Source organism: Mixophyes fleayi, chromosome 4 (assembly GCF_038048845.1).
Source record: "Mixophyes fleayi isolate aMixFle1 chromosome 4, aMixFle1.hap1, whole genome shotgun sequence".
NCBI classification, from domain to species: domain Eukaryota; kingdom Metazoa; phylum Chordata; class Amphibia; order Anura; family Limnodynastidae; genus Mixophyes; species Mixophyes fleayi.
Genome location: NC_134405.1, coordinates 248655444 through 248668524, shown reverse-complemented (window position 1 = coordinate 248668524; position 13081 = coordinate 248655444). Strand labels below are relative to the sequence as shown.

The window sequence follows — 13081 nt, the reverse complement described above, 5'->3', positions numbered from 1 at the left end:
CATTCAATTAAGTAAAGAAATGGAATGAAACAATAACAAGCATCATTAATAAACTGTAGGGGAAAAAAAATGGAAGTAAAATGAATGATGAAAGCAGTAACCATAATTATAGTAGTGTAATCAACACCAAGTACAATACTGTGAACGGGACAGAGGGTATTAAAGCAAGCGGTCATGTGCAGTAAATGTCTGCATACCACTGATAAAGCAACTGTATCTACTGGGACATTTTGATTAACCTGTGTGTAACAAAGGGCTGTTGATACTTAACTGTACGGCTACAGAATCCATCCAACCAGGTGCTGCCCTTCTTGAAGTACCATATAAAGTACCTGCCCCTTCTTGTGACCTGCCCATGAAGCAATGTTTGGCAACAGTAATTAGTGGCGAACTTGTGGTATTAAGATAATGATGGGGAGCCTAGGGTAGTAACTCATACTTTCAAGCTGCGCAAATGCTGGCAAGTTATAGATAAAAATACCTCCTTGCCCAGACAAACCATTCGTCCCCAATTTAGAGAGAGATGCAAGCAGGCTATACACAGCATGTCCCTCACAGGTAAGATATTGAAAATGATCAATTTAAGTTGTATATGTAGAGTTCTAAAACTAGCAGAAAAAAAATGTATTGCTGAATTGGAACACAATTTCGAGTGACATGACAGGTGCATCTATATACAATATAAACTATTCAGGAGTACAACATATCACATTGTACACCCTAGATATGGAGAGATATCTCCGGGAAAAATGTACAGGACGAGGACTCTTTCTGTTTCCTGGAGAAAAACATACTGGTAGGTTAACTGACTGCTGACAAAATTAACACTAGTGTGTGTGTGTGTGAGGGAATTTAGACTGTAAGCTCCAGGGGGCAGGGACTGATGTGAGTGCAAAAATATTCTCTGTACAGTACTGCGCAATTGGTGGCGCTATACAAATAAATGGTGAGGAGCTTCTGAATAGTAGGGGTGTATTCAATTGTTAGCGGTAACGCTGATAAACGAGCGCTCAAAAAATCTTACCGTTAATACGGTATTTACTCGCGGAATTTCAGCTCGCTGCCCCCTGAGCGGCGAGCTGAAATTTCGCGAGTAAACAACCGTATTAACGCTTTTTGCGCGCAATATTACCGTATAAACGGTAATATTTTTTGAGCGCTCGTTTTTCAGCGTTAACGCTGACAATTGAATACCCCCCCTAGAGTCTAAAAATGTATAGTTTGTTTCCATTTGGACGTTTTGACACTATTTAAACATGTTGTACCTCTGTTGACTTGCAGATTAGGTCTCTCTGTTAATTGCTGGGAAGGGGAAGGGGGGGGGGGGGGGAATCAGGGGAGAGACAAAATGAATAATATGTCAATATTAACTTATATAGGATGATAACAGATGCAAGTGGTAGAACAAAAGAAGTGCACTTGGTCAGTAATACAAAAGAAAAATGGTAAGGTCCTAAAACTAGCAGGGGTAAATCTTTAAAATGTGCAATTAATAATGCCTTACAAAAGCGAACTAATATATTATTGCTTTTGCAGATTAAGGGGAGAGGTTTTTAAAACCACTAACAATTTAGACTGTGCATTTATTAGATGTGACATGTGTGACTTATGTCCCTGTGACTTAGATTAGGCAGTGCAGATTAAGGATAACTCTGCCCAAATTACATAAATTAGTATTGACAAAAAACAAAAAAAAACAAAGCGCATATTTTGCCCGATATGCTTTGTTCATTGGTCTTCTTTCCATTCAACCTGTACTCTGTAACTTCCTATTCACTTGGGTCATTGACAACTGCTCACCTTGTTTCAAATAGGCCAAGTGGGAAGAAGGGAGTGTAGTGTGATATGGGACCTAGCTGATTTTGCAAACAAAGCAAAACAGGTAAGTATGCTTTCTGTTTTATGTCACTTACATGTATTCAAGTGTTTTTGTTGTGGGGGAATCCGTCAAAACACCTGAAAGGTATACATTTTTAAAAATATAAACTGCCTCAACATCATCATTTTTGTGGAGTAAGATTGTTGTAATGAGATTAAGGAGTGGATGGAGCAGGGTAATCCTTGCATTTCCACCATGGAAAAGTACTTCAGTTTTGCACCAGCCCAGAGCTGGGTCTCGCCTATACTTTTAATAGGGACCATTTGGCACCTCTGTTTTACACTTCGACAGCACACTCCAAGCAATGTAATAGAACGTTCAACCCATACACAATTGGTAATGAAGACAGTTCCAATGTCCCCTCATGTTCCTGGTTTAATATAACACATTGATGAGCTTAAACTCAGCAGTGGTACTTATAATGTAAAATACAGCACATTTGGAGATTTTTTTGCCTCTCTAAATACCAAGTTGCACCTCTAAATTGTGAAGGTGTATCCAAAGAGTGGAGGGTAGATGTGCACTTTGATGTGTGCTGAGTGAACCATTCAGAGGTACCAAATTTGGTGTCTTGAAGTGCGCATCAGCTGATGTTTAACAGCATCACAATAACATGATGCAACAGTTCATGCAGATGCCCAGATCTTACAATAATGATTTTTGATCTACATGCAATCAATGGGATTTGTAATGGCTATGGGATAAAAAAATATTTAGGTGGTGAACACATTGATACTAGTTTAGACACTAATATTCAGGATAAACAAACCTACCATGCGGTAATGTTATACTTGCACCATCAATGATTGCCTGGGCCAATTCGTGATCATTACTCTCAAATGCATGTGCAGCTGCCTTCAGAGCATCCCAAATCTCTTTACGCCCCTCAAAAGCTGGTGCAGTGTCCCAGAACTCATCCCGTTTGCTGCGCAACTGTCCATCTGTCATAGGGTAATCACTTTTCCATTTAGGTTTATCTTTCTTCAAGGGTTGATTACGTCCTAAGGCCACTAGAATATAAAAAAAATAATGCATACTTTAATTATACGTTTTAAACATGTGAAATATACACTGACAAAAAAATGTAATATGTCGGATGTCCAAACCCAATGAAAAGTTGTCTTTACAAAAAAAAATAAAAAAAATATGCCAAAACACATTGCTCCTCTGTTGGTTCATAAAAGAACCAACAAAGGAAAAATGAAAGTTTGACATTCATATTTCACAATACAATTACACAGACAATTAATCTGTATAGCTTTTGTGGGCATTTTGTTTCTGCTAGATGCTTTATGGGCAATAAAATAAAGTCAGTTAATAATGTGAACAAGTAAATTTTGGGGGAAAGAAGACGATTTTTCAGTGTGTAGCATAGAGCTTACCGCATCTTGTTATAATGATAGTGGGCCTGCCTTCTACTTTATGTCAGAATGGCTTGGGTCAAATGTGAGTACCATTAAATGTGAAACGCAGCAAGATTTGCTGAAAGCAGCAGCTCTCATAATTGCTAGCTACATTAAAGACTGAAGGATGGCAGGATAAAGGAGAAAGGAGCTACTGCAAACCAAACCTTGTGCAATGTCTTCATGCTGGCACTAATGAAAGAGATCCAGCTGGGCACCAGCCACGGAGGCAGCGCCACTTTTATTTATAAAAAAAATTTGTGCGCTTAGGCTGACTGTTTTAATTACTAAGGAAATTGAAGAAATGCCAGTTTTCTTCACAACTGTAGATCTATATATAAGCCAAATCATTTTAATGTATACAGTTTAAGACATGAGCATATGTGACACTATTCCTCAGATGAAGAAGTAAATGAGATTACATAACTAAAGAGTGTCTTTGTATGTGTCTAATTAGCTATGACATGTGTGACTTATGTCCCTGTGATTTAGTTTAGGCAGTGCAGGTAAAGGATAACTCTACCCAAATTACATAAATTAGTATTGAGTGAATTACAAGGATTGACTTAAAAAAAAAAAAAGCGCATTTTTAAAAACAGACAAAACAATATCTACCTAGGCTTTTTTTTTATTATTATTATTAAATCTCATTGCATCAAACTGAAAAGTAAAAAAAAAAACAGCAAAATTTTTTTAGAATCTCAAAACATCTCCTGATTGCGCGATTATTCATTCATCAAAATGTATGGAGATGAATCGTCTGAAGTTCATAGGAAGTGATTAAATTGTAGCATTGCGTGATTGAAGCAGATAAAAAAATAAAGTAATTACAAAACAAAAAGGTCTTTGTTATGGAGATTAATCACTAGAGATCACATGACTAAAAATCACCAGTGTAGTCAAACCCTAAAGTTAGAAAATACACTGCAGGAGTTCTATAATTTACAGCCCTTCTAAAATGTTGAAACTAATCATCAACATTTATTTATATAGCTCCTGCAAATTTTGTAGCGCTTTACAACTGGGGGCAAACACAGTAACAAACAATACTGGGTAATAAAGACAAAGAGGTACTTGAATATGATTAACCCTGTGATCTCTGGTATGACAGATTGAGAAAGATTGAAAGTGATCAGTTTGGTTCCAGAGCATAAAAGGCAGTTGGTAGGACCGCAGAAGCAGTCATCCAATCGGGGGCATTAACAGATCCACCCACTTTCTAGGGCGTCAGGCCAAGACAATATAGGGGTCTGATATGGTAAAGCTGTGGTTAGTAGAGAGGAAAGAAAATATTTTGTTTAAAGAGCAATACAAACAATTTAGTGTTTACTATTTTTTATAAATTTTTAAAAAAAATATAAAGCAACAAGTTGTTTTGCACAGAGAAAACCAGCTTATTTGCACTTATTAATAAGAACATCAATTACCTCTCTTGAAGGAATACAACATATTAAAAAATGCTACCCTTTGGCACAATTATCATGGAAAATTGTGCAATGCATTGACTAGCAATAACTGTTAAAGAAATATTGCAAAGACATGGAAAAACCCTTTCTCACTCAATTAGAGCCAACTATAAATTGTCAAAACTAGTCATTTTTATTACAGCAAGATTTTTATAAAATGTTCTATTACCAGGATTTCTTTATACAAAAAATATCTCTTTACATAGCAATCAGCCACTATGTAGCTGAAATTCTAATCAGCGTTTGTAGGGTGTCTAACTTCATCTAGAAAAGAGAACCAGAGCTACAGTATGCTTCTAATACTCTACAAGGGAAGGTCACTTGCGTATTTTAAATATTTTATTAGCCACAACTCCCCTGCTGAAATACATAGAGCAGCTCAGGCAGTAAATTCAGCAACATGAAAGTGGCGAACAGATCGCTATCTAGTCCACCTCCATTCCTTACAGAGCTATCAAATTTTATTAAGCAAACTTCTTGATTTAAGAGTAAACATAAGTCTTGTTAACCTCTTCACTCCCAAAGAAACAATGATGTAGCAATGGGACAAATTAAAGTAGTGGTATTACTGAAATTGGTAACCTGCACGAATATATGCAGTTTTCTATCTACAGTGATAACGCACTACCGAGTGCAGTAGTGACAGAAACCCGTTTCATCTGGTCTCATTTGTAGAAACAAGAGGCAAGCACAAAAGAAAAATATCACTTTTCATGGAATACTCAAGTTAATGAATTTGTGAGATTATCTACTATATAAATGCCTAGTGGCGTGTGTGGAAAAAAAAAAACCAAGCTGCAGCGCCACCTGCTGGGCAGAGTTATACACTGACCTATATATTTCTTAAAGGAGAAGTGACAGTTGGGAGCGGGTGGTGGTTGCCGGGGGTGACAGTGGGGAGTTTTTAACACCTTAAGTAGCTTGATGAAGGATGTGGCGATGAAGATGAAGGATGAGGTGGTGACATGTGGACAAAACCACGTTAAAAAAGGGCGCTTGCGCCGGGAAGTAATGCTCTTCCCCTGAGGAGGCCTGGGCTAGGCCCAAACACATGACAAGAACCTTTTTAACACCTTAAGTAGCTTGATTTGACTAGAATGCATATATATAATTGATAAACAGCATAATTGCCAACATTGGCATCAAGCTGTCTGGGAGAGGGCACCATCATGGGGGCATGGCCACGAGATTCACGTCATTCGGCTCCACCCATGTCAAACGCTTTCAGTTTCGGCCTATCACAGCAGGGAGCAGGGCCAGGATGGCTCGTTTAACCCCGCCCCACCCACTTTACCAACCAAGGGGCATGATCCGGGAGGATTCCCTGCTCTCTCGGGAGTCTGGGAGAGCTCCCACAAATGTGATAAACTCCTGGACATTCTGGGAGAGTAGGCAACTATGATAAACAGTTACCCCATTTTTAATTTCTGGTTTACTGTTGCAGAAAATTTATTTGAATTAAGTTAATCAGGCTGAAGCACCATTTATATATGTCTGAGGACCCCATGGTAGGTACATGTACCGCAGGCTGAGAAACCATACTGTAGATGGGTACACATTACAGGTTTCTCACACTATTATCATGCCAATCATAAGATAAAATGACTTCAGTCCTGTGACAGGATGGACCGCCTATGCCACCCTGTGTGCTGTTGCCGGGAACAGGTTGGGCTTTCTTTTCCACTATTCCCTTTCGCTATTCCAAATGCGCCCTCTTGCCGCAGTAGGAGGGGCTTACAAATGCTGCCACCACTGGACTACGTACCGGCATCCAGTACTGGGTTTCTTCTGGGTAACGGACGCTGCCAGTGTACCCCTTGATGGTTTACCTGGGCCGGTACTCCTGACCTCTTCCGATTGATCAGGGTTACTGTGCATGGATCCCCTCTGGCCTACCACACCAGAGCTGCTGGGTAGCAGGCAGAGCAGTGGTACCGGAAAAGCTGGGTACAAACCTCAGTGACAGCCGAGAACGGATTTGATTTTGGGCCTAATCTGTAGGTCACAGGAATAGAGAAGTTTCCAAGCAGGTTTTTGAAGCAAGTGTTGTTTATTTGCTCACACTGGTTGAAGGTACCAGGAGCAGGTCAGAGGAAACAATTTTCAATATTGTTTCACAGCCTCACAGGCTATTTTTAGAATCAGGATGCAATTTGTTTATCCAAACATGGATTTACATGCAATGCAAAGCTAACAATATTTACACTTCTCTGTTATGTGCTAAAACTTGACGTTTGCAATATCCGAGATCCAGTAACATCAGACAGCGGCCCCTTGCTGGACATACAGGCTAAACAGGTTTTTGTCACTTCACATAAAGACTTACTTAACATTTCCTACTATCAGCAACAGACATCCTCTAGCAAAGATACAAACCCAAACAATGACTCTTGCATACAAAACACATCCCAATGTAACACGATAAGTGCATTTCAAATTATACATTGGTGCCTGCACCTCTGATTGAAATACATTTCTACAATAAATTATTTCTACATGATCCAGCCACAAATAAGTTATTTATAAGTGATCCAGTCAGAGATTCAATATCGCATGTGTGTGTACACTCCCAGGATAATGTTTTATCATACCAAAACACAATGTATCGTTTGACTTTATAAATGGACTAAAAATCACTATGAATGATGTCTGGAAAATTCTGCAGTTTGTATGCACTCACGACCAGCAGTGTAAACAGCCCTCCATAGAGTCACAAGCTTTTCAGCCGATGGTTATGAAGAGCACAGATCTGAAGGTAAATCTTTTAAGTGTGTATACATTAATTAGTATGCTGATCGGGACTTTCAATCGTTGGTAAAATCGGTAAACATATCACATCAGGAGAAGTTTCTTGTAATGTGTACCCAAGTTTATGCCATTTGCCTGTGTCACATACTGTACCTTGTTTTCATCATATTTTATAGCAGCGTATTAAGATTTTTATGTAAAGTGAACCAGTTTTAATGTTATTCTAGAAGTAAAAAAAAATAAAAAATGTACAAACCTGTAATGCTACTTCAATTACACTTTGAGCCACTGAGAGCTTAAGTAGTCAACCCAGTGAAACAATAAGAGAACACACATTTCAATTTACATATGTTATCGTCAGTAATGCTTACACAACTTCTGAATAGTGTAAAGTAAACTTTCCAAATTGTATTAAGTTGCAAGTTTAATAATCATTTTTAAAATATAAAGTGTTTAAAATCTGTAAAACTTGCAGATTAAGTAAATGTATAATTGTACTGTAAATGCTGTTAACTTACAAGTTTGTTTGTATTGCAGACACCTGATTTTTTTGTTTGCCGATATAGTAACACTGAGAAATAATCTCACTGTATTTCCTGTACATGAACACAAAATGATGTTGTTGGTAGGAACCGGCTGGGCTTACTCTGCCACCGCTCCCTTCTTTTATCCCAATTGAGCACTCCCCGTAATAGGAGTGGCTTATAATGCTGCCACCACTGAACTCCTTAACGTCATACAAAACTGTGTTCCTTTTGGGTAAGTATCGCTGCTAGTGTACCCCGCTGCTGGTGCACCTGTGTTGGTACCCCTGACCTTTTTCTATAGATCAAAGTTACTGTGGATGGATCCCCCTTTGCCTATCACTGCCTATCACACTGGCAAGGGCTGCTGGGTAGTGGGCAGAGCGGTGGTACTGGAAAGCTGGGTCCAAACCTTAAAACAGCTGGAAACTAATTTGATTTTGATCTAATCTGTAGGTCATAGGAAATACAGCAGGGAAGTAGTTGTGAAAGCAGGATCTTGAATCAAGTGATGTTTATTAGCTCAAGTGTCCCGATAAGGACAGCTTACACTGGTTGAAGGTACCAGTGATCAGAAAGTCAGATGGAACAACAATGAAACATTTCAGTACAAACCAGTGCTGTTTTATACAGTTTTGGACACAGCCTATCAGGGGGTAAGCCAGCCCCCTGAACTCTCTGCTAGCTGCAAGAAGTCGGTGTTATTTTTAGTATCAGGATGCAATAGGTTTCCCAAAATATGGATTTAAATGCAATGCAGAGTTTACAAAATTTACACTAATCTGCTATATCCTAAAACTTTCTGTGTACATTATTCGGACAGGATCTGAGATGCAGGATACAGACAGACAGAGGCAGCAGCTTGCCCTGCTGTGAATACAGGTCAAACAGACGTGTTGGCCACTGGGCTGAAAAGGTCTAATTAATATGAGGGTCATTCATGACATCCTCTCTCAGAAGTTAGAAAACAATACCTCATCATCACCATAATCACCATTTATTTATCTAGGGCCACTGATTCCGCAGCACTGTACAGAGAACTCATTCACATCAGTCCCTGCCCCATTGGAGCTTACATTCTAAATTCCCTAACATACACAGACAGAGACAGACAGACAGACAGACAGAGAGAGAGAGACTAGGGTCAATTTTGATAGCAGCCAATTAACCTACTAGTATGTTTTTGGAGTGTGGGAGGAAACCGGAGCACCCGGAGGAAACCCACGCAAACACGGGGAGAACATACAAATTCCGCACAAATAAGGCCATGGTCGGGAATTGAACTCATGACCCCAGAGCTGTGAGGCAGAAGTACTAACCACTAAGCCACCGTGCTGCCTCAGAAATGAATGCATTTCCTATACAGAAATGTAACCCAATATAATAAAATAAGTACCTTTATAATACACAGTATCAAAAATCAGTACATTTGCAACTATATAAATTGGCACACTGTGCTAATTGAAATTCATTACAATAAGTTATTTGTACGTGATCCAGCCACAGTAAGATTATGCAACAGGTCATGTTCCTCCTTTAGTTTGTGTGCAAACTAATTTAAAATATAACTGCTGTCTCAGTAGAACAATGAGTAGCAACAGGAATAATACTCTGAGGCCCAAGAGGGTGGGGCTGACTTTCAAGGTTGCCATGTAAATGTGTGTAGTAATAAATGTGTGTAGTAATAAATCTTAGCTAGTTTCAAAACATAAGGCAACTATTTTGCATATATGGAATATGGGCCTATGTTTGAGCACAATGCAATGGGTCTCTTTTTCAAAAATACCAAATAGTTGTAACAGCGGGATGAGTTACACAATTTAGAGACTTACTTGGACAGAATATTTTGCATGTAAAAGTACAGCAAACAAAGGAGGAAAAAATAGTACAATGCGTTTTTTGGGAGGTAACAGGGCATTCGGCTTATAACCTGTTATGGCAAAGCTGTCCTATATGTAATATAATACAACAGGGTTGTCCAACCCGCGGCCCGCATGCGGCCCAGCACGCCTGTAAATGTGTCCCAGAAGGAGTTTTGGTTGTGGCAAGGGGGCAGCACTGTTAATGGAAAAAAAAAATCCTGCAAAAAAAATAAATAAAAGAAAATACTTACCTTGCGGTCACGTCAGCTGGTACTCCGGCTCCCTCCCTTGTCTCCTCCTCCGTGCGGTGCTCGCAGTGAATGTCGGACGTGATGTCATCACGCCCAACATCCATTGCGGAGCGCAGCACAGAGGAGTCACCACCGCGAGAAGAACAATCAGCAGCACAGAATTGGAGAAAAGAAGAGGACAGGAGAACAAGCCGATTAAAAAGGTAAGTTAAGGGGGATTTTTTTTATTATTTCAAGAGACGCTGACCAGTGAATAAAAGTCACCTGGTCCTGGAGCATCATGGACCTTATCTCCCTGCTACATACTTCTACTTGTAATACTAATGGGGCATTATATATTATTCTCTTTGGCCCATTATAAGTTGTTATCCCTTAACTAACATAGTGGTGTAATTAGCAAAACAGGTCACAATTTGGGGTCACAGTGATGTATATGTGAGGTACCGCAGGCCTGGTCAGGGCACCCTGATATACAATGCCTGGCTTAAATGCACTTTATTGATATTGCATCGAAACAATACAAAAAGTGATTATAGTATAATAACTAGAGAGGATTTTTTGAACAGGGTGATTGAAAGGTAAGTATAGGGGTATTTGAAAAAGAAAATGATATATAAATATATATATATATATATATATATATATATATATATATATATATATATATATATATATATATATATATATATTAACTATGTTTTCTATGGTTTTTTGGATGATCAGCTATCGTTATTGTTAGTGTATCTTATGTGCGGCCCAAACCAACTCGTCGTCTTTCAATGTGGCCCAGGGAAGCTAAAAGGTTGGACACCCCTGTAATACAATGTACACAAATTTAAGCATCCTGATAAAACAAATATGAGATTAAATCTTCTCAAAGGATAATTAAAAGGCAATAACATGGAAGAAACATACACACCCACTGACTTAAAGTGTGGACATGTGCAATAATAAGCTCCTTTGGATTTCAGTATCCTTTCTATGCGGATGATACACAAATCTATCTATCCTCTCCTGATCTCTCACCATCTGTGTTGTCTCGCGCTACTGACCGTCTTTCTGCCATTTCATCTTGGATGTGTTCTTGCCAACTCAAACTTTCAAAAACTGAATAATATACCCACCCGAAAACAGAAGCTTCCTGTCTGACATTTCTATTTTGGTTGATAACATGACCATAAATCCCACCCCACAAGCTCGCTGCCTAGGTGTAATCCTTGACTCACAACTATCATTTATTCCACACATCGACTCTATATCTAAATCATGTTACATACATCTAAAGAACATTTCCAGAATACGCACATATCTCACACAAGACACTGCAAAAAACTTAATTCATGCACTCATCATCTCCCGCTTTGACTATTACAATTCCCTACTTACTGGTCTTCCCAAAATCAGAGTTGAATCCCTACAAATCTATTTTGCCCGCAGCGGCTAGATTGATTTTCCTTGCAAACCGTTCTTCTGCTGAGCCACTCTGTCAGTCTCTACATTGGTTGCCTGTATTTCAACGAATCCAATATAAAATTCTTCTACTAACATATAAAGCCGTCAACAAAATTGCACCAACAAACATCTCCTCATTTGTCTCAAAACATCTCCTGACTCTACACCTTCGTTCTGCACAAGATCTGTGTCTCTCTTCACATCCTCCTATTCCCGGTTACAGGACTTTTTTCTGACTGCACCCACTTTGTGGAATTCCCTCCCTTGCACAGTAAGACTTTCCTCTAGTCTTCAAACCTTCAAGCGTTCTCTGAAACCCACCTCTTCAGGCAAGCTTATAATATTCCTCAACAAGCATCTTAATTATTATTATTATTATTTTTTATTTGTAAGGTGCCACAAGGTTTCCGCAGCGCCGTACACGGTACGAACAGTGGACTATACAGGGTAAAACAGTACAGAATAAACAAAAAGTACCAGTACTTCAGGGACACCGGGCAGGCATATACAGTAGAAACGGAGCGCAAGAACAGGTTTGGAGACAGGAGGGAAGAGGGGCCCTGCTCATACGAGCTTACATCCTAAGGGAGGGTAAACAAATCAGGCACAGAAGGGAGCCAGTGAAGCAAAGGGGAGAGAAAAAAGGGGCCAGGGGAGAAACAGAAGAGATGAGAGGTTAAGTGGATGTTTGGTAGGCCTTAAGGAACAGGTGAGTTTTAAGTGCCCGCTTGAAGGAGCACAGATTGGGTGAGAGACGGATGGAGCGAGGGAGGTCGTTCCAGTGAAGGGGGCAGCGTGGGAAAAGTCTTGGATTCTAGAGTGGGAAGAGGTGATCAGAGTGGAGGAGAGGCGGTGATCATTGGCCGAGCGCAGGGAGCGGGCGGGAGTATGAATGGAGAGGAGGTTAGAGATATAAGGGGCAGTAGACTGGGAGAGAGCCTTGTAAGTGGTGGTAAGGAGTTTGAAAAGGATTCTGTAGGGGAAGGGGAGCCAGTGTAAGGCAAGACAGAGAGGGGAGGCAGAGGAGGAGCGGCGTGAGAGGAAGATGAGTCTTGCAGCCGCATTGAGTATGGAGCGGAGGGGGGGGCGAGGTGGGAGCCCGGGAGGCCAGTAAGGAGGAGGTTGCAGTAGTCGAGGCGGGAGATGAGAGCATGGATGATAGTTTTGGTGGCATCTTGAGAGAGGAAGGGACAGATGCGGGCAATGTTACGGAGTTGGAAGCGACAGGCTTGGGCAAGGGATTGAATGTGGGGGGCAAAAGAGAGAGAGGAGTCAAGAGTGACTCCCAGGCAGCGGAGTTGGGTGACAGAGGAGATAGTGGAGTTGTTAACAACGATAGAGAGGTCATGGTGGGAAGGGAGTCTGGGTGGGGGAAAGACAATGACTTCAGTTTTGGAGATGTTAATTTTAAGAAAGCGTGAGGACATCCAGGAGGAAATGGCTGAGAGGCAGTCAGTTACACGAGAGAGGAGGGAGGAGGAGAAAGATCAGGAGAA

General features: G+C 40.2%; 1 protein-coding gene across 1 annotated transcript in view; it reads right to left on the bottom strand.

The window, feature by feature from the left end:
- Positions 1-13081, bottom strand: part of UBTD2 (ubiquitin domain containing 2) — an 83590-nt gene that overhangs the window by 38279 nt on the left and 32230 nt on the right. The window contains exon 2 of the mRNA XM_075209624.1: positions 2653-2889. Coding sequence (XP_075065725.1) covers positions 2653-2889 — 237 coding nt within the window. The remainder of the gene's footprint in view (positions 1-2652; positions 2890-13081) is intronic.